We start from the raw sequence: 26,151 nt of genomic DNA on the forward strand, positions 1-26,151 counted from the left end.
ATCACAGCAAAACATCCGGAGCGGAATTGTGTCCCGGTCGGGATACATTTGAATATGATCAGGGCCACGTGACCAAGAATCAACCAATCACAGTGCTCGTTTTGTTGAGCGAAAGTCTAGGTATATAACAATGCAGCAATGTTATCTGTGTCTCTAGAAATCTGTTGCAAACCACCTATTGGCTCATACGAAAATATTCGCCCGTTGGATTTGATCAACGTTGAAGGGCAATGGAATCCAATGAACACTCCAGTGAAAGAAACCGGTTGCCAACTGAATCTATCATATGCACTGCAAGTTTGTTTGTTTGTTTTTTTTTTTCGGGGATGGGGGCATCTTGAAACAAGAGCTGCACTGTCTTTTTTTTTGTCAATTTGAATAAAATCTGGACTCATTGTCCACGATCTTGGCAAGGTTGGTCATGGAGTTATCCCGGGGAAGTTATCAGCACCAACAAGACATCCATTTCGTGTACGATAGCTTAGGCAAAGTGACTTTCAAAAAATAACACTGACAAAATAATCACTTATCGTGGGTACCAAAAAGTAGCTGCTTTCAAATAACTTCAGATGGTCAAAAATCGAGGTTTTCTTCACGGTAAAAGTAATTTGTCAACGAAACTTCAACCAACACGACTTCCAAATAAGTTTACACAAACAACAGATGCCTTGCAAGCGACAGATAGCTATAAAGGAGCTTTTCTAAATGAATGCAAGCTTTCGCTTTTGCATTTTCTTGTGTAGATCTCGTGGATTTTAAGAGCATTTCTTCTAATGAAGTGTAAATATGACACTAGGAGTCCAGCTTAACACATCACGAGAAGAGACTCTGAAAACGCCACCTCTTTGTGTCACAGACGGAAACGACGTTTCTGCGAAATACATCACGGCAAAGGCTGCGTGCCTCCACGCGCCTGAACGTGACTCCAAAGCATGTTACATTCGGCAAGTCGGCGGCCAAAGAATTTACAACCGCTCTCTGCAGTCTCGTTCGCTCATTTCGTCTCGCAAACGGGCAGACAAAATTCTGTTCATTTGATTTCCTGCTACAATGCACTGTGTTATTAGCCAGGTCACTCGATGTCTGTCCGTGACGTTTCACAGCGTTCTCTTGACTGCTCGGAAATTTTATTAACACCACGCGGCACTGCTATCGGCTAAAAAAGACTTGACGTCATATTCAGCAGGCGTAGCCGGAGGTTCAAACGAAGACCTTGGCTAATCCATCGGCGCCCGCGCTTGCTATATACGGTCGGCTTGGATGAAACGCTACGTCATATATGGCTTCATCAAATTTCTTGCGATGCGAAGTGATTTCTTGTACGCAAGTTTTAGTATCCAGGTTCCAAAGACGAATGGAGCAGTCGTGACCTAAAAAGCGATAAACAGAGCCTTGTAATTAATATGCTGTACCTTGAGTGCGTTGGTGAAATCCTCATATGTAAAAATTCAAATGAACGTCCCCGACTAGAACAGCATTCTGGTGCTGTTTATTAGGCTCTACACGTTAGCTCTAACTTTCCGTCAAAGTTACGCTTTCGTGAACGGAAAAAAAAACTACATTTTTACCACAACTGCTTGTAATCTTGCAATCTGATTGGCTAATCTGCCGTTGTCGAAAAGAGTCTAGACAACGCTTGCACGCATCAATGTGTCACGCAATGTAACAGCCAATCAAGAACGCTCATTTTGGAAAATTAACCAATCATATTGTGAGAAAGTTATAGACAACGCCTGCTCTTTCTTTGTGTCATGTTCTTGGTCACGCTCTGAATTAAACATTTTCTTTGACGTTGAATATTGTGGTAAAAAACAAATCCAATGTGGTTCAGCGTTGTCTGTACTCTTATCGACAAAGATATTCGTCATCACAGTGGTCAATATTTGTTGCGCCTCGTGAGTCTACAACGTTTTGACGACTACGATGAAACACATACGATCAGTTAATTTTGTGGTACTCTTTCTTAATCCGTAAACGCGGGTGCAGTAGTTAGCTGTGGATAAAGATTGATGCAAAAGCTAAATCACGTTTTCACAGTACAGTTTTTACTGCGCATAATTTGCGGAGCGGGTATCTGCGCAGTTAGCGGTCATTCTTTTAACCCTTTGATTCCCAGGAGAGATCAGTATGTAAATTCTCCTCACACTTTCAATGAAATGTCAGTCAGACATGTATTGAGAATGAAAATTATTATCACCTTAAGAGACGTGATCTGGATATAACACCAAATTCTCATGACTACCCAAAAGCGAAATCTATGGTACTAGTTAAGGGAATAAACGTTTTGATCTTGGGAATGAAAGGGTTAAGAGCCGTCGACTCCTGGAGAAGAATTTCGGATTGAGTGGACTTTCCAATAAATTGTTAATTCTTACTCCCTGATAGCAGATATAGTCCGTTGGGATCCACGGAAAGACTTGTGACTGCATCCAGATGAGCCACCATCGTGTGGACCTGTTTACCTAAACGGACAAAATAGACCGGCAGGAACCTTAAAATGATATTCAGAATAGACCATAACGGTATTCGTATTCTCAGTATTGGACTGGAACTAGCTTGCAATGGAGGCTAACGCGGAGGAATACATTACAAAGTATTTGCATCTGAAAATATTTCCCGCATTAGCCTCCATTGCAAGCTAGGTCCAGTCCAATACTGAGAATACGAATGTTCTATTGACAAATGATTCATGTTACCCAGCGGCAAAAATTACTTTTGCACTAGCCCCATGAGCTCAGGATATGAGCCCCATGTAAATAAAGTTATTATTATTGTGATTATTATTATTATTATTATTATTATTATTATTATTATTATTATTATTATTATTATTATTATTATTGTGATTATTATTACTATGATTATGATTACTATTATTATTATTATTTCGTTCATTCACACGATATGTTGTTAACGTGGTTTGTAAACTAGGCATCAAGCCACGACCTATGGCCTTAGGTGTCTAGTGTTCTTCTCAAGATTCTTACCGTTCCCAACAAGGAGGCCTTTTGTAGTAATACCGTGCAATCTAGTCCAATTTTCTTCAAGGATGTTTTCAAATTTTTGCTGAACGTCCCTAGTGCACCAATGACAATTGGCACGACAATTACTTTTCGGCAGCATCACATTTTCCCAATCTCTCTTTTTAATTCTTGGTATTTTTCCATTTTCTCTTGTTCTTTTTCCAGCACTCTTGTATCAAAAGGGCACGCGATATCTATCACATAACATGATCTTTCTATGTTATCAAGAACAACTATATCAGGTCTATTATGCTCAATTTGATGGTCTGTTTGAATTTATTATTATTATTATTATTATTATTATAATTATTATTATTATTATTATTATTATTATTATTATTATTAACAAACAGTAAATGGTAAAAATGCTGCCGAGGGGAAGGGAGATATTGAATTATGCTTTGGGTAATTTTACGACTGTTCGTGCGCGGAATTGAAGGGAGATTTTAATAGGTCTTGATTAGGAACAGTACAAAACGTGGACCCCTAACTGGACCCCCTAACTGGACCCCCTTCTGAACCCCACTCGAGAGAAGAAAGAATACAATTGATGGTTTTCACAGCGACGTCATCAAATTCTAAGGTCTTCTGAATTATTATCCAAAGGAGGTTGAAGGTGACCTAGAAATGAAATAAATGGTTTTTTTTTTCAAGTTTGCAGCTCCGTGACGTATTTCGTTTCGAAAATACAGCATTTTGAATATTTCCGAATTGTCCTCTTGCGTGACACCATGAGACAAAGCTATTTGGTTGAAAAAAAATTGTCTATCCCTGTTTGATCCTTTCAAGTACATTAGGAGATGTGTTCATGCACATGTATTTTATCTCATGAGTGAAAAGTGCTTTCAAGCAAAGTGAACAGATACAAAACGCTATATAGTTGCCTGAAACGGTTAAACAAATAACTCAGAAACGATCTACGGTACGTACAGACTTGAGAATTGGAGTGGTGGTTAAAAAGTGTGTTTCCTACAACATTCCAATTTCTCGGCCTTTTTTTATTTCTTGCTGTGTGAAAGCGCATTTTAACACAATCCTTTGCGTTTCGAAGAAAAATGTGTTCTTTACTCCGATTAGAGAGCTGCCTCATTCGTTCGCTTCAGGCTCACTCACTGCGGTAGCAAATTTGGTCGATTACCGGTAGTCCAATGATGACAATGAAGACGCCGGATGGTGATAAGAATGGAATGATTGCAACCATAGAAACAACGCCAATAGAGAGATTAACCATCACATTTACGGAAAACGGCAAACGTCGGACTAAAATTTGCATTTTGCCAAAAATGGAAGAAACTCGTTTGATACGAGCTCATTTCTTACTTGTTATAGCTGCAGGTATCAAGTAACTTTTCAAATGAGAGAGACGAGTTGGAACAACACAATTTTCATGCTTTTATAACAAGCAGCAGCCCAACGTTTCACGTTTGCCGTTTCGCGTTTGCCGTTTCACATAAACACGATTCTTCATCTCTCTAATAACATCAAAGTCCTTTACGAAATGTAATGACTGTAAATTGAATCAAACGAAGGCAGATCAAACCAAATATTGGTTTTTAATGAAATGGCAAACCGGAATGCCCTAGGAAAAACCTCTCGGAGCAGAGTGGATAAACCCCAACAAACTCAACCCAGCTATGACGCGAAGCCGGAGGGCAGACGCTCGACTGCAAGCCTGCGTGTAGCCGTACCCTCCCCCCGAAAGAAAAACGGGAAGGAGAAAGCTGGTCGATTTCGTCGTTGTCAACACAACAATTAGGGAGCTTACAAAACGAGGACGGCGACGGCAACGAGGACTTCATTTTAAAATACGAGTTCGCGTTATTCATATCACTACGAAACTATTTCATGTCGTTTCGCTTTAAAAATGTGTAGTAACTGTCGAGGAATTAAACTGGTATGAGTGAGTTGGAAGCGTAGAGAGAGAACTGAAAACTCATCGTCATGTGCTGACGTCCTCCACAGAACCTTGAATTTGGTCATTTTACGTCGTCATTTAGGAGATGACGGCAAAGAAATGTACCAAAATGTAAAACGCACGTGCAAAGCGTGCAGAGCCATTGTTTTTGCTCACTAAACCTATTGTTTTGTAGCGTCGTCGTTGCCGTCGGCGACGTCGTTTCGTAAGCTCCCTAATCAGCGCTCCCGGCGTTTGCATTTTCCCGAGAAGGGAGCAAGGATAGCGTAGTTGTGATAGCAGACGCCTCCCAACAATATGACCAGGGTTCGGTTCCCGGACTCGAGGTCATATGTGTGAAGGTTGTTGTTGGTTCTTTTCTCCGCTCCGAGAGGTTTTTTTTTCCCGGTTTTTCCTTCTCCCCATAAACCAATCCCTCTAAATTCCAATTCGATCCAGCGGATGCCGAACCTCCATGAAAGCTCCTTCCGGGTGAGTGGAGCTTCCGGGGTAAATATCTCTAATTCATGACCGATAAGCTGACAGAATGTAGAAAGTTTATGTATCATAAAGTTTAAGTCCACTGAACAACCAAGTATCGTTTCTTGTACCAAGATTTAGAAAGAAACATATTTCTTATGAACAACGATCTGGGTCCGATGGTGCAGTGAACAGGCCAAAGAGAACAAGGAAGACAAATAATTTTGCACATTCCTGGCTTGTATTACATTTTTTTAGTTATTGAAATCATATTATCTTATTAATTGGTATAATGGGTACATTAGTTGTCATTAGCACTTGTTAATTCAGCAAGAAACGGTAAGAAAGTGGAATCTACGACTACGATTTGCAACTGCTCCTACTTAGGGCGCGTTGGATTGACGCTATTCCGGAATAAGAATACGTGGAGTGATGATTAAAACGGTATGTTTGGCAAGGCAAAGCAGCAAGGATGATAAAAATATGTTTAAAATAGCATTTCAGCAGATGTTTGACAATTTTAATATGAATCTCCGTAAAAACGAAGGATTTCTAACTTATATTCCATGTATTCTTATTCCGGAATACGGTCAATCGAACGCACCCTTAGTTGCTATTTGTTCTTCAGTTTATTGCGACCTGATGAATCACATTCGTACACGTCATCCGCAAAACTTGCGCACGCTTTTTTCTGGAATTGCATTTCAACAGCTCCTTGACAGCTTTTCTAAAACGAGACGTGCGAAGACAATACACAATCGGATTACATGCGCTGGAAGAAAACCTGAAGAGAAATGAAAAAGTTATCGCCCAAGAAGCAAGGAGCCCCATCCTAACAAGTATGCTGAAAAGAAAACCTAGCAAGAAGGTAACGAAGTAAGACACGACTATTAAAGCAACATTCTGTGCCGTTTGCAATTCTCTCATTCGTAGTAAGCTAAGCGCCTTTCGTCCTTGCTCAGAGCTACCGTCTCCGTCACGTATCGCCTCGATTTTTCGTCTGCTCGATCTTACAGCGCGACAAACCTGGAACCCAAGGATGGTTAATGCAATGAAAGGAAATCCGATAACACAAACGGTAACTTTCCAACCTTCGGTTTTGAAGATTATCCGGGAGTATTCCGCAAATGTTAGCCTCTCGTATTGCGCGCATGTTTGATCTGTTCGGAAAGTTCCAACCATCGTGAGCACAGCTCCAGAGAACCAAATAAAGGCAATGGCGTAGTATGCCTTGGTCTTTGTCTTCCAAGCGTGATATCGTAACTGGTATTTGATAGCACCGTATCGATCCATCATGATAACAAGCAAAGTTAACAAATTCAAGAATTGAGTGAAACGGTGAAGGGAAGAACAGACAATGAAGACAGATTTGTCTTGAAAAACCTGCGCTTCGATGACCTGGTAGCCAGCGAACATTGGCATGTTGATCAAGGAGTTACACAAATCGATCACTGAAAGGTTAACGACGAAAAAGTTGGGAATCGTACGCAAGCGCTTGTGGCGGTACAAAACACAACAAACTAACCCATTACCACTAACAGCAATGACAAAGATTATGACCAAATACGTGATCTGAATCGAGAAAGTTAACGGATCAAAATCGTCGTTCACCGACATTTTATCCTTAAACCACGTTTGACCGATACACGAATGTCATCTTGCTTTCGAAAGTCTTGACAGATGATTCTCACAATTCAAACTCAGGAAAGAGGTAAGCAAAAACTGATGAAAGTCGTCTTTTGAGAAAAAGGAATCACGGAAAAGCGAAAATCGGGACAAACGCACGAAACATCAGGTCCTATGAACGGTGACTTGGAGCTTAAACTTGGTATTTTTAACGATGCAGCAGGACTCAAATATTGAAATGGCCGCAGTTGAAGATCTGTGAACTCAGTCACAAATGAAATTGTTGGCATAGGAACAAATAGACATCAAGAACGGTGGAATGTTGACATCTTTTGAAGGCGAGTTCCACGGCTTCGGGGTTGACGTGAAGCGAAGCTCACGTTGTGGAGGATCAACTAAAATGGACTTATTCATTCAAGATAAAAATATATATATATTTCAGAATATTTAGTTTACACCTTTCAATGAAAAAGTCCAATTTCATTGAAAAATGAGAAAAAAAACCTCTCGGAAACGATCTTTCCTGGCCATTAACACAGCCGTACCGAAAACTACACTTTTTATTTGCCGATCTTTCGCTAGTGATAAGAAAGCGGTACTTCATCCATCCTGTCTACTCTCTGCTCTCTTTCATAGCTCATTATCACGACACTTTCTCTACGGAAATTGATCGTCTTGGTGTAAGCAATGTAGTCTAATTTGATTACGTGTCGCATTCAAGTAGGAGCTTATCACCAAAACTTTCCTGTAATATTGTGCCTTTTGTCTCCACGAAGTTATGTATGCGTAGGTTTGGGGGTTTTATTTTCCAGAGAAGCTACAAGGATGGACAAATTGTGTTGGAAAGTGCGCAAAAACATGAAATCATAACCGCAATGCCTACAGAATAAGCGTCGGTACCCCCATTTCCCCTTTCAATGTTGAAAAATGGTAAAATGCAGACTTTTGTTACGGGCACAGGGGTGGAGAGGGGCAAAATGCACATAGAGTGAAGTTTTCCAACCCTTGTGACCAAGGTTGTAGGTCTTTGTTACACAATAACACAATAGAGCACGTACTTTGTGAGTCTGCAAAAGCTATGGCATTCTGAGGAGTTCAACTATCAACCGTCTAAAAGTTGTTGGTTTGGCAATCACACACATGAAATGGTTGGTGCTTTTGGGAAAATACTAATAATATTAATCATCATTATCACATTTTGCTCAAAACATTTTTCGGATGTTATTCAGTCCACTTTCTTGGACCAAAGACCTCTCCTACTAACGTGATATTTTTTAATTTTAACTCATGTAAAGCAATCAAGTGTTTTGCACCTTCATCAGCTTGAGAAAGATTGATTTTTTTTTAATTCTTAAGACCCGGTGTGCCACGACGAGGAAAGCTAACGAGTAACGCTAATTTCCTTCTTAGCCTTTTAAGTAATTCAGTGACAACACAATTCTCCTTAATCAGTGCACAGAACCAGGATTTCCTGGGTTGGCGAAGTGGTGAGGGTACGGTATGCTCTCGTTTCAACCTTAGTTGAGCTGCGTCGATGCTATACTTTGCGACGAAGACTAGAGAGACTTGTTCTTTATTATTATTCCTTCCCAGTTTACGACAGCTTTGAAAGTTGAATAAAAGAAAACTCCTCCTTGCCAAAGTAAGGTAGATAATAATAGGAAGCAATAGATCCAAATTAGAGACAGCTGCGTCATATAAATGGAAATTTCACGAACTTTTTTGCACAAAAACAGCTCAAGGTTTAGTTTAAACGAACTTCAAGGAACGGAAACGTAAAATAAATTTATCACGACGTTTCTATCTCATCATGGCATAATTTTCAAGAGAAAGAATACAGTAATCAGACTCTATTTTAAAGAAAGTCTGTCAAAATTGGAGCTTTGAGACGACTTAAAAAGCTGGTGCCTGCTAACATCTCACTTGTGCTGCTCGAAGCTTATATATTGCCACACTTTGAATATTGTAGCCTACTTCTGTTAGGGATTAACAAAACTGTAAATCTGTTAACTGATCCTCGCAATTATCTGGACAATTTAAGCAATTCTCTCTTATAAACACCTGCGAAATTCAGATGGTTTCAATGGAATTTGAACCCACGACCTCTGCGATGCAGGTGCAATGCGACTCAGTTGGGCGTTGGTCAATTTGTTAGACTCATGTGTTCCCCTGAAAGGACTCGATGAATTTTTCAAGTGTCTACAAGAGACTTTCTTAAATTATCCAGACATGTAGAGGATCACTTCTCTTTGATGTATATTCATTAGGGAAAATTACTTTATCTTTGGTGAGGGTCACCAACCTGGTACAGCGTACAACGGGGCATTTTTGGCAGGAAAGGTCACAACTTACCAGTGTTGTTATCAAAGAAGCGTATGTGTCTATCCTCGTGTGCTGTGACTGTGAGGGGAAGAGTGGGGTGGCTTACGACTTTGTTGATTTGAGTTGACGGCGAATTGTCTGCAAAACGAGATAATATTTAGCAACTATTCACCGAAGTGGAGGTGGCTAGTGGTAGATATTTACCGAGCCGATGATGAATTTAACTCATTTATTCCTGCAAAGATTACAACAATTTCGGGCGCAAATTCCGCGCGCATTGCTCGAGGTGAATAGCAAAGGATATCCGGACTTTGGGTAGCCAATCAGCAAGCGCGTTCACCGCTATCCACTGTTTTAGTATATATTAAATAATGATATCAATATATTCTTGGGAAAAGAAGTTCAAAGGTTCAAAGGCTGTAACTGGGCCTGTAAACACAAGTGGAAAAAAAACACAAGGCGATGTTACTTATTATTAGGATCGAGATACGGAGAAAAATGGGGCGTTTATCGCATGTCCAGAATATCGCAATAAGGGGGAAATTCAGCGGGTCCTGCTGTTCAATAGGGGTTGTTAAATTGAAAAATAAAGAAGCGCAACTATTCGAGAAATGAAGAGATGTACTTTCGCGATGAAGATTCTGAGATACCTCGGAAAACCCCGAGTACTCCTGAGGACTACAATAGGCCTTTAACCCACGAGTGATCGGTATGTAAATTCTCTTCTCAATTTCAATTACATGTCAGTCAGACAGGTATTGAGAATGAAGATTATTATCAGCTTGACAGGTGTGATTTTGATATAATTACTATTTCTCATGATTACCCAAAAAAGAACTCTATGGTACCGGCTAGTCGGAAGAATGAACATTTCGATCGTGGCAATGAAAGGTTAAACGAGGTCCTGCTACACTGTGGCCAAGGCCCGGTTGTTCGAAAGCGGATTAACTTAATCCAGGATTAGAGTAAACTTTTGTTTCATGTTTTCAACTTTTTGGTGGAAGGTTCTTTTGCTCGTTTTCGTTTTTCAAGATTGACTTCTTCTGATGTAAAGTTTTGCCGAATATTAGCGTTGAACAGCATTTGGGAGTAGAGAAATAAACTCCTTGGTTAATTTTTAATCTGGGATTAGCGTTAATCGGATTTTGAGCAACCGAGCCCAGGACTGATAATGTCGAGATTTGGGTTAGGAAGACGCTACCAAAGGAAATGATTTGATAAGTAATAAAGCAGTTTTTTAATTGAACTGCTCTGCACATGCTTTTGGAACTTCTGTTCATTTTCGTCCTGTTCTCCGCAAATCTATTACGACGAATGACAAATTCTCAAAATCTACGGAAAACGTGAGCAAGAAACAGTAACTTTCAATTTTCCTTCGCAACTTCAACAGCGTTTCTCCAAATTCAGTTCGCGCATACCTTGGCGAGCTTGTAGAAGTTAAAAGAACTCAAACATCGAAAAACGTTTTTTTTTAACGTGAATCTGCATGTGGCTAAATGCGAAATCGAGGCATTGCTGGCCAGCGGTGTTAAGGTCTAACCACTGGTATGTACTTTAAGTAGGGTTATTAAAGAGTAACATAAAGCACGTACATTATAAAATCAACAGATATATCAGCATCTATAGCAATCTATAGCCAAGAATATCCATGTATAGCCATGTATGTCCATGTGCAGGCAAGTATACCCATGTAAATCCAGCTCCCCTTTGTGTTCCACATGGGCTCACAAGGTCACCATTGCACTTTGTTGAGGGTCAAATCTCGTGCTGTCGTCGACGTAAATTTTTAAGTCCCTTCTTTCTCCACAACACGGTTCTCCAGGAATTTTATAAAAGTTGGTTATCGACCATTTAAAACGAAAATTCAAGTAAGAACAAACAACCTTAACAGCTAGAAGTTTAAATAGCGAGTGCCTGGACTTGCGATGCGGTGGCGAAATGTCAGTGTGGTAGATCTTTGATAACCAATTCATGGCACTTACTGTATGTTTTTGCACTATCAAGTGTGGTCACTGCTGCCGCTGTTTCCAAGTCAAAAATAAAACACTGGGCGGTTGAGTATGCTGCAACCATTTGTGACGTCTCGGTGCGAATGAAGTCGATCGACGTCGGAACGCCATTTCCTTCTGTAAAGTGACAACAAAGGTTAATTAACAACAATTGGAAGAAGATGGGTATTAAGTCAGAGCGGTTTTCAATTGAGTGTCGAAAATAATCAGCGAATTGCTTTGGTTTTGCATTACTTCAAACAGTGATTGGTTCAAAGTTCTCGCGCCACTTTTTCAACCAGTCAGAAAAGAAACCAAAACCAATCGTAGCTCGCGCGTGCACATTTTCCCGCGCTTTGTGTCGGCTACGTGTAATTACTTCGAGTTTTGATTGATTTACGGGATTGTCTCCGTCCTTTTTGATTGGACAAAATAATTACTTTGGTTTTGGGTTTACGACACTCGATTGAAACTCGCTCTTACATTGCGGTTAACTTTATCCGTTGTTTCCATGACCACGTGGTCGGTCCACTTTCACACCAACCGACAAATAAGGTGTCGTCCTTGACGATGTCAAATGGGTTAGCCTTCGGTGATTGTGTTGACGGCGTCCGTCTAAATACGTTAAAAAATTGGCAAATTTAACAGCTTCCTTCGTTATCAACTTATCCACTTGTTATCTTCGTCATCCACTAGGCCAAAGCAATAGCTACGGGGGATTAGTATCTCATTCTTCTGAATCGTTTCTTTATTTTGTTCTTTAATCTTATTGTAAGTATAAAATCACTTAACCCATTAAAATTCCACCGCAAAGGAAAAGGAGGTTTCGGTGGATTTTATTTAATACTTTCCGCTTCTTTGTCCGGGGACACCAAAACAAGATGACACACTGCAATTGCTCTGGCCAGACACGACAAAAGCAGACAACTACTGAAATAGCCAAACCTACAATCAGCAAAAACAGGCATGCAGCTAGCGCTTCGTGCGGCAAAGTGTGTGCAAATAGGATCATCGGTTATGGGAATAGACGCGAGTAACACGCACGAATTGTAAACCAAAATATTGCAGTTTTAAATTTCGAGTCGACATTTTTTTCGTGATTGAAAAAGCAAATGCGGTTTTCGTGGCAAAGTGCCGGCTGCATATGTGTGTTCTGGTTGCCAAAGTAAGTCGTGGATTTCACGATGCAGATCTCCAATTAGCTTCCTTTGCTCGTCCAACTGTATATTACACCAATTGTATTTGTGTCTTCAGATATTGATTGCAAACTACCTATAACTTTTGGATTTCGTTTCACAACACTCATTACAAACCTGCTACAACTTAACTACTTGCCTTCTCCAGGGGTGTAAGTATTTAATAAAGGCGATTTTAACGTGGGACTCCAAAGCCTACAGGTGCCGTCTGCTGAAGCGGATAGCAGCTGTAACGAACCGGTTTGTACAGCCAAATCCCACACAGCGTCTGTGTGCGCGACAAGGATGCCACCAAGATTTTCAGAATCTAAAAAAATAAAAAGTCAAACCAGTCATTTTCACCGAAAGCTTAAGATGTTTTTTAAGAAGTTCCCATGATTACAAAACATATTATTTCTTTCCTTTGAGAAATACTTATATCTGGAGCTAACGGGCAAGAAATGAGATAGAGAGATTTAGAATCACCTTTGTGTGAAAGGGCAAACGTCGGCTTGCCTTTTCACGTGAAATGGAGTGAAGCTTGCTAGTTTAGCTTCGGCGTAACCCAAGGCAACCCATTTAATCTCGAGTATTTAGTCAACAAAGAAAGTCAAAAACAAAAAACTCGGAGTGCTTTCAACATCGTTTGTAGAAACAAACGCTATATAGTATAAAAATCCTTACCTGTCAAGCTTTTGTGAGTCAACATAGACTCAACGTGAGTTTATGAAGAAAATTGCGGTAAGGAATCGATTTTGAAAGATCTATAACCATGAAATCGAATTTCTCCATGTTTGACTTACTGGACAATGGCTTTGGAGTTTTTTTCCAACAAACAACTTGTTATGTAGAAGAAAAAAGAGAAGAAATTTTCACGTATACAGCAAACGTACCTACTTTAACGAAGAGACGGCAAGCGGCGAAAAATAGCGGGTACATGATGCCTCGGTTGTTCAAAATGTGGATAATACTATCCACCCTTCGAACAACTGGACCAGAATATTACTGTGGATAATATATATTGTACGTTTCAAGGCTTCGGAATGAATTTGTTGAATACTGTTCTAAATACTGGGTCAAGAAAATTAGAACCGGCAGACAGTTAAATAATGTTCAGAAATTTTAATATGACCAACACGACGATAAATTTTGTAAAGTGGAAGCGAAGCCCAACTTGAACTCGGTTTTCTCGCGTCACGCGGGGAACTCCGTTCATTACACGATCGACAATGAAAGCTAACAAATGTCCTTAAAATTTCAACGGGTTTAACTGAAACTGGTAGTTATTGCAATTACTGGATGCTAACCGTTTTTAAATGTGTGCTTAGACTTAAATATACTATTTATCAGCGCTATCTGAAACGTTTGCGTAAAACATGCCGGTGATTTGGTGACTTAGAATGAATCCGCACAACTTACTGTAGGGACCATACGGATCTATATCAAGAGGAGGAATACTCCAGCAGATGATAGTGGAGTCAGCACTGCCGCTAAAACACATCTCACTTGTGGAGTTGATCACCACTGAAAGGACCGGTGCACTGCAGAAAAAGAAGAGTAGAACATTCAAGTCAGTAGCACGATGGAGCGCGCAAAGCCACTGCTTTTATTCATGACAAATAGTTTTCAAGTTTGTAGCGAAGCCCTGGCCAAACTATCGAACAGAGTTGAATTCCACAGGCAACATTGTTGGATGTAAATGTTGAGGTTGTGGCAAAACAACATTGCTTGACGAAACCGATTCAAGTTCAAGTTAGCGCTCAATTTACAAATATGACGCTAACACTGAAACGATGATCGCTCGTAGCGTTTGTGCTGCTGGAGCTGTTTGAGATTCAAACGAGGAAACACCAAAAATGATTAAGAGAGCGTGTAGAAAAGGTTATGTTCACTGCAAGATACATCCGCGTTTAGGAGATGATGAGAATGAGCTCGGATCAATTTGCAAAAATTTTAAACGCTATTAATTAAAACTAGACATCTCTAAACAGAGCGATAGTGATTATAAGGGGTTAGGGGCCAACTGAAAGTGTCCCAAAGACATGGCCTCTCTTCACACTCGCTGATCAAGGCTTTTGCCTGTTGAGTGCATCTTTGTTGCAAATAATGCTAGAAGCCTAGGGTTGAAAATAAGATAGCGTTTCGTGATTGGCTAGCAGCACGAACGTGACTCGAGTCCGGCAGGACACAACTTTGTTGGAGGAGCGGCAAAACAATGCAACATTGTTGCGTCAAGCAGAATTGTTGGTCGCAATTTTTGATCAAAAGCAAACTCCATCCAACGCGCGCTGTTGTAGAGAAGATTGACTACGAAAATACAAAAAACACTAACCTGTGACCTCTGAAAGTGTAGATGGGTTCGACATCTAGAACATTACTCCTGTAAACAAACATTATGCAACCTTCAATATATACATTTAGGCAAAACTAAAAGCGGAGCTCAACTATTATTTGTTCAAGTTTTTGTTTCAGATATTTTTAGAACGGCAGTGGCTATTCGTACGGGACCCGTACACCTATATTTGCTATTCATACGGGAGGTTTCTTAGAATGATTATTACAGGTTCTGATATTTCGCCTGTTTTCTCGTGCTCTCAGTCGCGGCTCTCTTTCATGTTTAGTATCGCTTATTTTTCACCTGCTGACTGTCTTCCTTTTCTTTCCTCGTTGTAAGTCATATTAAAAAAATACATAACTTGCTTTTTGGTTGACTAAAACGCAGCGTCAAGTACGCTACGCTGGCCATGGAAACTCCCGCCAAAAAACACGGGTTCCAGAAGTCCGACATTTCGCGTATTGGTTTACATGAAAAGTTGACCGTACGGACGGTCGGAAGATGACGTCATAACCAAACCAAAATTTCTCGGGGTTACCATATTTTCGCAAACTTCAACTCACTTTTCATGCGTCAAAAAAATCCTAAACAATCACGAGTTCTACTGTTTCCCAAACGCCTCAGATTTTGCTGAAACTTCGACAATCTAACAGATGTTTGTACCAGTTCATTTGTCGTGAGAGGAGAAATACAGACGCAATTCAGAGGATTCATTACGAGCTAAAACTGTTGATGACCACCCCAACATTACGCATTTGAGTATCCACATTTCAGGAATGATCCACGAACATCTAAAAAATCTGGGATGTGTCCGGAACACTGAAACATTTCTTACTTTTCTTACGTTTATGCGACCGTCCCAGACGATCTGAGATAACAACGAACTTCACTTAAGTGTCAAGTCAAATCGTGAAGTGAAGCGTCGGATACCCACAGATTACAGGGTTGTAGGAACACGAGCATGTTTTTTTAGTCTGCAATTGAGGATTTTCAACATCGCGGGCGACGAGACGGGAATTGCAAATTCACGTCGAAAACCTTTAACCAAAACTGGTGTTAATCCAAGAAAAAAAGGCTTCCAGAACGTTCTAAACAAAGCTACTCCTAGAAACGAGCTAGAATAATTCTGTATAAAATAAAGAACACCTCTGAAACAAACAAACAAAGCAAGTGTCAACACAATTCTTTCGTAAAATACCAAGAATGTAACGTACTCTCAACAATTATTTTTGTAACACCGTGACTTACTTTTTCTGTGGTATCGTTTTCTGGAGATTCCATAATTTAAGGGAATGATCTTCTGAAGCCGTTATAAGAGCTGCTTCAGTCGGGTGAAAATATATAGACCTTATGCTGTCAAAATGACTGGAAATAGAAAATAATAACCACCATAAAATTACTAAATTAATGCTTTTGAAGAAATAACACAACACTTTCGAGTTATGTCATCTCTGGTCGCAAATGTTCATCAAGAGTGTTTACTTTAAATACCTGTAAATGTACAGTATATAAATCTTGGTAAGTTAAGGTTGACAATGCAACCAAATTGACAACCAGACAAAGATTTGATACTACTCCTGGTTTGGAGAATTAAGAATGTAGCTTAAACAACTACAATAATTCACTAAACCAGAACAGGATTGTCTTTTGCAATACCTGCAACCATTGAAATCAAGGTACGAGGATCAATTAAATATTGGGGACGCCAAAAAATGGGAACCCCTTGAAGACTACATTTATTATGACGGCTAGATTCTAGAATACCCGGCCACTAAAATGTAGAGATTAAAAACCTGTTCCCGCAGTCATCTTATTTGCATACGGATTTTCATTTTGCGGTTCGGTAAACTACACTTTTTACGAGATCGTGTGAAGAATATAGCACTCGTTTCAGTGATTAGGCCTAAGCACTCTTATTATGACGTTGTATAGATCATTCTTAATTTTAGACTTCTTCAAAGTCCATTTAATTTTTTCCTGCTAAGTCACGGTTGGTTGGGCCAATTCCCAATTCCCAATTCCCATCTCGCATCGAGATTCCCATCTCGCGAAGAACGTTCGGTCGCTGTGCGACCTCATCAATAGAAGAGTTTCGAGAGGGCGACTTCGAGCAAGTGTACCTTAGTTTTAGATCGCTTCTTTACTTAAGATTTTAAAGTCTGCTAATGTTTACTGGACACGGAAGTTTTAGTGCAACTTAAGATCACTGCATGCAGCCTTCTCCTATGCCGTACCAGTGTTCGTTGAGTCAATAGTGTGTGTAATTGCAGTAGCTGTTGTTATTATAAAACTAATTTAATTGTAGGTAAGGTAATCGCAAGTAACTGCTGTATGTAAGTGCAATGAAAGTCTTTGTTTGTATAAATAAATAAATAAATAAATAAATAAAACAGTAACAAACCTTCTTAAAGTGTACTTTGGACTCCACGTTTTCCTGAACTCATCTTTCGCATTCACCTAATGATAATAAGACAGTCAATCATCATTACACAATCTCGAATGTTTATCTTTACTCTACGCCCTTGCAAAACCATGTTTAATTAACCCTTTAATTCTCAGAGGCCACTTATAGGATTTACTCTGCTTAACGCCTTACGATTTTACTCGTTACTGGAGGCTTCCTTGGGCCTTAAAAAACTCATTAATAATTCATGAGCCTAACAGCCTATCAAAACATCGATAAAACGTCAGGTGTATGAGCCTTATATCCTGATAAAACACTCCTCGTTAGTATTCTTTATATAAAGAATACTAATAAGGCATAGCTTGTTTTTCGTGTATGCTAATATTCACCTCTCACAATTTGAACCATTGTTTTGAGTCCAGAGGGACACGAGATAAACTAAGAATAAAGCCAGGATCCGAGCCAGGATTCGAGCCAGGATGCGAGCTAGGATCCGAACCAGGATTCGAGACCAAACCGAGACCTACCCTAACCTAACCGAGACCTACCCTAACCCTAACTAGACCTAACTAGACTAAAACCAACCTAAATAGACCTAACCTAACCGATTCGAGACCTAGCCTAACCGAGAGATTCGAGAATAAATAGCGGAGAAAGCTCATCTTAGCTCGAATCCTGGCTGGAATCCTGGCTCGGATCCTAGCTCGAATCCTGGCTCGAAGTTTAGGTATCCTCGAGGGACACGCTCTTTGAGGAATGTTTTTTAAGCTGTTCAAAAAACTTGCAGCACATGTTTTATCGGGTCTAAAAACACTCGGGTACGCCTAGTGTTTTTAAACCCGACTTTCACCAACCAAAGCCACAATGATGGGTGATGTTGAGGCAACAAATGCGTTCCTTCGCACAGGGACGTTTGCATTCTTTGGCAAGAAATTGACCAAACAGAAATGGTGTTGCTGATATCACCTTACATATCTCTAGCCATAATATTACAACAGAACAACAGGACAACTAGAATAACAGATTTAATTTTCCTCTAGGACCCTTTTTTCTAGTAATTGTGGTCGAAGAGTGAAGTGATATACTCGCACTTGAATAATTGGACAATTTGAGTTTATTGTCTCTTATAGTCACAAGAAAAATTCTGGTGCCTCCAATGGGATTCAAACCCAAATGTCAAGTGCCAGGATGACTTCACTCTTCCTCTATAACCTGCACTTCAAATATAAAGAGAATATTACATGGTTGCGCGGAGATACGAAATTTCTCTTTGAGTGTTGAAAAATAATTTTCAACACTTGAAGAGAAATTTCGTATCTCCAAGCGGCCATATAATGTTCTATTTATAATATAAACACCAATGCAATACTACATCATTTCACAAAAGGCATCGAAAGGTGCGATTTTATATGTAACCATAGCAACAGTGATCTTTTCACGTGTGACGATATCATGTTTTCGCGCAAAAGCTCAATTGGTGTTTCACTGGTGTTTATATAATATATATATATATTTATTTCATTCAGTCATTGTGGTTTTTTTTCATCGGAGGAGAAAACTGGAGTACTTTATGCCAGGAAAAGCCTCTCATCAAGACACAGTGGTTCAAGGACAGTACTCTCACCACAATGCCAACTACATTCAGCTCTTTTTCTTTGAAGATAAAGTTATTCAGGACTTAAACTAGGGACAGAACATGAGAACGCTAGCAAATTATTCTCAACCAATTATTTCCAAGATTGAAACATTCATTCTCTCAACTTGCACCATAGATTTCTTTGTTGGGCACTCATGAAAATCTGGTGTTACCGGTATATCAAGGGCACACTTCTTAAGGTGATAATAGTCTTCATTCTCAATACCTGTCTGACTGACATTTCATTGGAATTGTGAGGAGAATTTATACACTAATCACTCCTTCGTGTCAAAGGGTTAATTGATTCAATCCCAGCTCAGGACAGTAACTTTTTTTTCAGGAATCCCTTTGCTGGTTGCGACATGACACGGGTATATCATACCATCTCCATCTTGCACTATCTTGCAACTTACTTCATAAGAAAGAGCCTCGGCTTCATTGGATACCGTCAGACTTGCCAATTCACCCAATCCAAGTGCACTCTCAAAGGGCTCGACATCAGGTGAGCCTGGTGACGGGGTTGGGCCTTTACCAACTGCAGGCGCATTACTTGGTACTGATATGCTTGCTATGGGTGGGATCTCTGCAGTGGCGCGGGAGCCAATCAGCCTTACCGGGGGAGGGACATTTATGATGGGTGGAGCTGGCGTTGGCGCGGGTGGTATTTCATCTTCGCCTTCCAGATTTGCCAGCATGGCCTGTAGAACTGACTTTGTTGGTCCTGCAACAAAAAGAGAAAAAGGAGTGCTAACTTAAACATAGTAATAATGTCCTGGGAATGTAATTTCCAGCAGCTAAACCAAAATCCCTTAGAACACCAAAAATGTTTGTAAGTCATTCAGCAAGAAAGTCGCAGTTTTAAAACGGATAAAGTTTTTACCCAAACCAATTTTAGAAACTATTTATTACAAAACAATTATTCCTAGTGTTCTGTATGGTATTGTAGTTTGGGGGTCTTGTTCCTCAGCCTTGATGGATGATATCGATCAAATTCATTTAAGAGCAACCAGAATTATTCACAATTTACCTTGTAACATTCCAAATGACGATATCATGAACGCTCCATATTGGAACTCTATTAATTTATTTTACATCACGAGACTTTTAGTTATCACATATAATATCTATTGAACCTCTTAATGATTTAATAGTTAAACCCGTGACTACTTATAATTTTAGAAAATCTCTAAATGTTGAGATTCTTAGACCAAGAACAGAAGTGGGCAGATCTTCCTTTCAGCACAGAGCCGCTTTGGTTTGGAACCTCCTTCCTGATGACATCAAGAACTGTTCTAACTTAGCTATTTTCAAGAGGAAACTTAAGGATAATAAGAATATTCTGAAATCTATTAGTTTTACTAAAGATTCCTTCAGTATTACCAACAAATCCTCAGATTTTAAATATTTTTAACATTAGTTAGGCATAATTTTTGTCATTAATATTCTTCTCCGTTCTTTAAAATTAGTGATTAATATCTATTTATCTATTTAATTATCATTATTTATTTTTATATAGTTAATTAATTTACGTACTATTAAGACAGTGCAGGTCCACATCAGGACTTTTGTCTTGCCTATTTTACTTATAACCTGCTTTATCAAATAAATTATGTATGTATGTATGTATGTAACACTTTTGTCGAGATCAAATAAACATCTCAACGCACACAAGCCACTGGGACACACAAGACCAGAGCTTATTCTGGTGTCAAACCGAATGAAGCAACTGAGAGTGCTGCTCCTCACCCAGGAGGGGAGGCTAGGCCATTGCTGGATTACCCCAGCAGTACATGTATGTTGGCAATACTCATTGATAACCCTCATAGGCGTACGGGCACGATCCTACCAGGGGGGCGGGGTCCTTTTTGCCCGAAAAAATTACACAGTGCCCGAATGCTTGATTGTTGAAATCCGTTTTTTACTCCCTCAAAATGTAGGAAAGAAAACATTCGTTTACAATCCTTAAAAGTCATAAAACTGTACGTATTCGAAACATAGAGTTTTTAGAACCTCACATAATCTATGTAGTTCTACTCGATCTAGTAACTAATAAAAACTTAGAACCTCACATACTCTGTATTAGTCTACTCCATCTAGTATTTAAACTAGCAAAAAGCTTATTTTAAAAAGTAGCTATTTATTCCACGGCGTTGTCCAAAAGTGTCAATTATTTTGTCAATACCGTTTGCTGACTCTATTTGGTACGAACTGCAGCAAACTCCAGCGATCACCAGATCAGCAGCCGAGCAATTCAAATGTTTTAAGATCAACCGCAAGGACTTATTTCAAAACAAGGACTTTAATATCTTTTAAGTTACACAAGTAATATTTTTATACTTTCAAGTGCTCTGTTTTATATTTTTGCCTTATTTATATTTTTTTAATTCCATCTTTTATCGTTTCTTCATTGCCCAAATTTTGAGCCTTTTGCCCAAAAATTTCCGAGACTGGGGGGGCTGCCGCCCCTCCCGCCCCCCCGGCTCGTACGCCTATGATAACCCTGGATGGAGAAGGTGTTGAGCAAAGTTTCTTGTCCAAGGAAACAACAGTGGTGACAGAGCCAGGCCCCAAACTCATGATTGTCTTATCAGGAGTCTGCCGCACTGACTGCTTACACCACCATGCCTCCATGGATAGCTTAAGTGACCTCAACTTACTCTTTTGGCTCTTCTTGGTTTTCTTCTCCTTTTTATACTGTTCCTTTAACTTTGACAGATAGATTGGGTCCACTCCCCACTCATTCTAGAGAGAAACAAAGATTATTGAACAAAAACATTGACGGCCAAATCCACACATGACTAAAGTGGAATCAATGCTATTTACTGGTCCCGAAAAAAAACACTATTAACCACAGTTGGTCAATGCATAAATCAGGTTTAAAATCAACTACCAACCTCATCAATGGGTTCACCTCTATCTTCTAGACGGAAGACAAAAGAAAATCAAGTCTTTGTTAGGGGGGGAAATTGCAATATTATTCTGTTGAATTATTACAACTTGAAAACCCTGATTTGTTATTTTAACATAGTAAATAATTTGAGTCCATGTTATCTTAAGGATCTGCTTCCAGCTAGAGTCTGCAAGAGAACTCTTTTAACCCTTCGATCCTCTCAAAATTTTACTCTTTTCCCTGTGCACACAGTGTGCTTTAAAAGGTCTTTCTTTCCTTCCACAACTAAACTGTGGAATGACATTGATTTGGAAATTCGTGAATCTGATTCGATTGGCTCTTTTAAGAGAGCGTTAGTTAATCAATATAATATTCCAAAGTATTTTTTGCCTTTTGATTATGCTCTTGACAGATACTCTTCCGTAATTCGTACAAGACTGTGGCTAGGCGCTTGTGGTTTAAATTATTATCCTTTTAAGATCGCTGTTACCGGTAAGTCTTCACCTATTTGTAGCTGCGGTTTGGAAGAGAGTCTAAAGGTTTTTCTTTTTCTTTTTGTGGTCATTATAATTAACCTAATTAAGCTAAAACTTTCTTTTTTTGACCTACTTTGTATCCTGTGTCTGTGTTGATGTTTTATGTGGTAATTAGAGTTTAGTTGTAAGCCCCCCGTGATGAGCTCATCTAGCTCATGTAGATAAATGTGATTAAATAAATAAATAATTTTAAAAAAACCTTTAACCCAATTGCCTCTTGAACTGCCCACCACTGACTAGTAAAATCATCTCCCATTAGACAGATTAAAATCTACCAAGTCTCATTTCTGAGTCGAAGGGTTAAAGTAGACATAGTTTTTGAGTGGATGTACATTGTAGCAGTTGTTAAACGACAGATATTGAACATGTCAGACTTACTGGCACAAGACAAATCAATCGACCAGTGATTTTAGAAATAACAGGAGAAAGACATACCATGAAATAGCTCTCTTTAGACACATTATAGTGTAAATTTAAAAAGCCCGAAATATCTCCATTTTCCTCCATTTTGGCAGGAAAATTGGAAAGAGCACTATTTGGTGTGAATTCCTTGGTATGTTACATGAAGTCTCAAAAACTGTCAAAGCTTCTATGGATTTAACCCTATCTTGAGCATCATCATCGTCAATAATAATAATAATGATAATGATGATGATGATGATGATAATAATAATAAATTCTTCTTGTTTAGGCACCAAGAGTGGTAACTCCATAAGGAGAATAAAGATTCTCAGGAGTAACCTCAGGAGTAAATGAAAGACTGAAAAACAGACCTTGTGTTGTTTGGTCCTCTGGCATGTGTATATCGACTTCCTCTATGCCAGGCCCAATGTCTTCCACCTCAATGACTGTGACATCTGATTCGGATCCCGAATCTACTTCCATGACAAAAGCAAATTCTGCCAGGGCATCCGTTGTTTCATCGTCTACTGTTAGCAAGTTCTCTTCGACAGCATCTTTACTTACATCTGCAAAAAGGCAAAAACAAAGTGATCACGTAGCATGGATACCTCAACAGAGGATAGCAACAATTAATAAAAATATCTTAAGTTATTCATAGCAATGCTGATTATTACACATATTCTTGGTTTGCACCTATGTGACACAGCAGCCATGTTGGATGGCAATACAATACAATTTATTTTCGCATAATTTGCATAACAATGAAGTTTTAATTCGCTGCGGAGACACGGGTTATTGAACTTGCCATCCAACATGGCTGCCGTGACATCAGATGCAAACCATCAATAACACTAGGAATAATAATTATGTATGAAGAGAGCAATGGATATGATGGACAAAAATTTGAAGAGTGGAAAGAAGCATGTTTCAATTTTAGATCATCACGGTTATGAATGTTACTTAGGCAGTAACAAAAGAAAGCCTGAAAAACACGGGCTAAAACAGGATTTGAACCCATGACCTCTGTGATATCAGTGCAGTGCTATACCAAGTTACTGAGAGGTGGTCATTTGGCGAGTAGAGTACCATAGTTTTTCGGTTATGAGGCCCAGCATTTTTTCTCAAAGAAACATTGCTTGTTGGCCCCAAATGTGACCTAAACTCAAGGTCCGTCTTATCGCTGAGTATCTTCTTGCAACAAAACTTGTGCAGGGATGATTCTTTGATCCTTTGCCACCATCTTGTATGTTAAACTCGTCCCAGTCTTCCCCCTACTGCAATTCCAAAATGGTAGCCTCACACCAACCTTCCTGATGATGGCCTTCAAATTCTTAGAGTTGTACAACAAAAACATCCGCAAGAAAGTACTAATAAAAGCAGGATTTAGAGGTTTTTCTCTAAATTCTAGTTGATTTACACTGCAATCTTCAGTTGCGACAGCATTAAACTGAGTTGAACCGAATTCCTCTATTTGAGATGCATCTTATAACCGAGCATTTTGATGAAATTTTCAGTTTGTGACATACATGTAAAAGCCATCAAGTTTGAAAGTTAAAGGTACGTCTTATAACCGAGTGGGCCTCCTGAAAAACTACAGTATGGTATTTGAATATGAGGAGACTACAGTTATATGAAAGACATACATCTGAGCTGCAAAAAGAAGTCTGTTAAGATTTTAGTAAGTAAAAGACCCCTTCCTTCAGGGGTTTTCCAGGGCAAATAAAATAAAAACAAAGAAAGAAATTCAACAACTGTTAAAAATTTCAATAATACTGGTTGTTCACAAGCCCAAATTGGTGAAATTGTAATCAAAGTTTGGACAAAAATATGGGAATTCCCTATTGTTTTCCCTGGTTCTTACATGTACATTCTTTACTCCTCAGCCAATTTTCATAAATTAGTAGAGAAATTGCCTCTACAGCCTGTCGAACTCAACGACATTAAGCAATGTTGCACTGATAAGTTGGGCATGTCCCACAAAGCGTTTACATTCCAAGAGTTATTGCCTTCTGAAAACATGGTTTTGGTCTGACCAGGAAGATGGGACAGTCATCTCTTTCTGGATCACTCAATTTTCTCTTCATGCGTGTTCCTTCGACACTAGTCTGGCTTACCTGGTTTGGCTCTCTTGCTGAGTCTCCTTCCTAATCTGAGGTCGTCTCGATCATCTGATTCATCGTCAGCGCTGCCACCATCATCCAACTCATCATCATTATCTTCCTCGTCTTCCACATCATTTTGAAGAAAATCGAAGTTAGCCAGAGCAGCCTCTGTTTCAATATCATTGTCTAGAGGAGAAACTCTGGTGCTACCAACTTGTCGAACTGGAGCCCTGTTAGAAACCACACATGTTTAATGGATTTTTGACTGCTCAACCCATTGACACCTCAAACGCGCTAAAAGTCTCTGCTTAAGAGCCAGAAGGCTCATCAGGCCGGCACTTATCTCCGGTTTCAGTAGCATGAAGCGACTAGGAGTATTTATACTCCCCCCTGGATGGGATGCTAGTCCATCGCAGGGTTACCCCCAGCGTTACGCCGGTACCCATTTATACACATGGGTGGAGAGAGGCACCGTGAGAGTAAAGTGTCTTGCCCAAGAACACAACACGATGTCCCCAGCAAGGCCCCGAACCCGGACCACTTGATCCGGAGTCGAGCGCACTAACCATGAGGCCACCGCGCCTCCCAAACGTGCTAGGACGCCCTCAAATGGTAAAATCGTCTGGAGTTAGACAGAGTAAAATCTGTAAAGTCTTGCTCCCAGGAGTCAATAGGTTCATGGTTCCTTGTATTTTGACACAGCAAAGACTTTCAAATGATGATTCAAATACATGTACATGCACATTAGAGTATTAAAAAGAAAAAAAAAAGCATAAGAAATATATCAATAAATCATTCAGATTAAACCAAATTAATTTTGATGGTGTAGCTGTAAGAAAAATGATAATCAATATGTTTTCAATTTAACACCCAAAAGGCTGGAAATTGCATTTCTCAGCTTCAATATTTCAAACTTTTCTGAGCGAGCATGCCCCCAGACCCCCCTAGTTTTGAGTTTTTACAGCTCCTCAATTTGTCACAGCTGCTTATGTAAGCAGACGCCTACTTCAAATTCTATTGAGACCCCTGGTACTGCAGTCCCATGACAGCAAAAGTCTTGCGTGGAAAGAACTTTATCAAAACATTGCTGTCTAAATTAGGCACGGGATTTGGCCTATTCTCAACAGTGAGGCAGAGGTTTCATCAGAAGCCAGCAACTGGCCAATTCTGCCCGCTACTCCCTAAGTTATTGCAGCATACTTTTTTAATAAATTACACGATTCTCACCATTGCACTTCGATCCATTCTTATTTATTTTAATTCACTAAAACAACTAGAATATCAAGAAACCTTTTGCTGTATGTTCTGCTCCTTTTTGGATGCTAAATATTTCTATGA

The 26,151-nt window shown here is 39.5% G+C and overlaps 1 protein-coding gene across 1 annotated transcript in view; it reads right to left on the minus strand.

Moving 5' to 3' along the window:
* Nucleotides 1-373: 373 nt before the first annotated feature.
* The window catches only part of LOC137979046 (striatin-like), a 32,920-nt gene continuing 7,142 nt past the window's right edge, over nucleotides 374-26,151 (minus strand). The window contains exons 5-18 of the mRNA XM_068826208.1: nucleotides 24,826-25,043; nucleotides 23,083-23,277; nucleotides 21,778-21,803; nucleotides 21,541-21,625; nucleotides 19,297-19,604; nucleotides 17,245-17,300; nucleotides 16,092-16,208; nucleotides 14,841-14,888; nucleotides 13,928-14,049; nucleotides 12,669-12,836; nucleotides 11,328-11,471; nucleotides 9,376-9,483; nucleotides 2,376-2,462; nucleotides 374-1,370 (exon numbers count right to left, since the gene is read on the minus strand). Of these exons, the coding sequence (XP_068682309.1) occupies nucleotides 1,201-1,370; nucleotides 2,376-2,462; nucleotides 9,376-9,483; nucleotides 11,328-11,471; nucleotides 12,669-12,836; nucleotides 13,928-14,049; nucleotides 14,841-14,888; nucleotides 16,092-16,208; nucleotides 17,245-17,300; nucleotides 19,297-19,604; nucleotides 21,541-21,625; nucleotides 21,778-21,803; nucleotides 23,083-23,277; nucleotides 24,826-25,043 (1,852 nt within the window). The 3' untranslated portion in view covers nucleotides 374-1,200. The remainder of the gene's footprint in view (nucleotides 1,371-2,375; nucleotides 2,463-9,375; nucleotides 9,484-11,327; nucleotides 11,472-12,668; nucleotides 12,837-13,927; nucleotides 14,050-14,840; nucleotides 14,889-16,091; nucleotides 16,209-17,244; nucleotides 17,301-19,296; nucleotides 19,605-21,540; nucleotides 21,626-21,777; nucleotides 21,804-23,082; nucleotides 23,278-24,825; nucleotides 25,044-26,151) is intronic.

Source organism: Montipora foliosa, chromosome 12, assembly GCF_036669935.1.
Source record: "Montipora foliosa isolate CH-2021 chromosome 12, ASM3666993v2, whole genome shotgun sequence".
In the NCBI taxonomy this organism is placed as follows: domain Eukaryota; kingdom Metazoa; phylum Cnidaria; class Anthozoa; order Scleractinia; family Acroporidae; genus Montipora; species Montipora foliosa.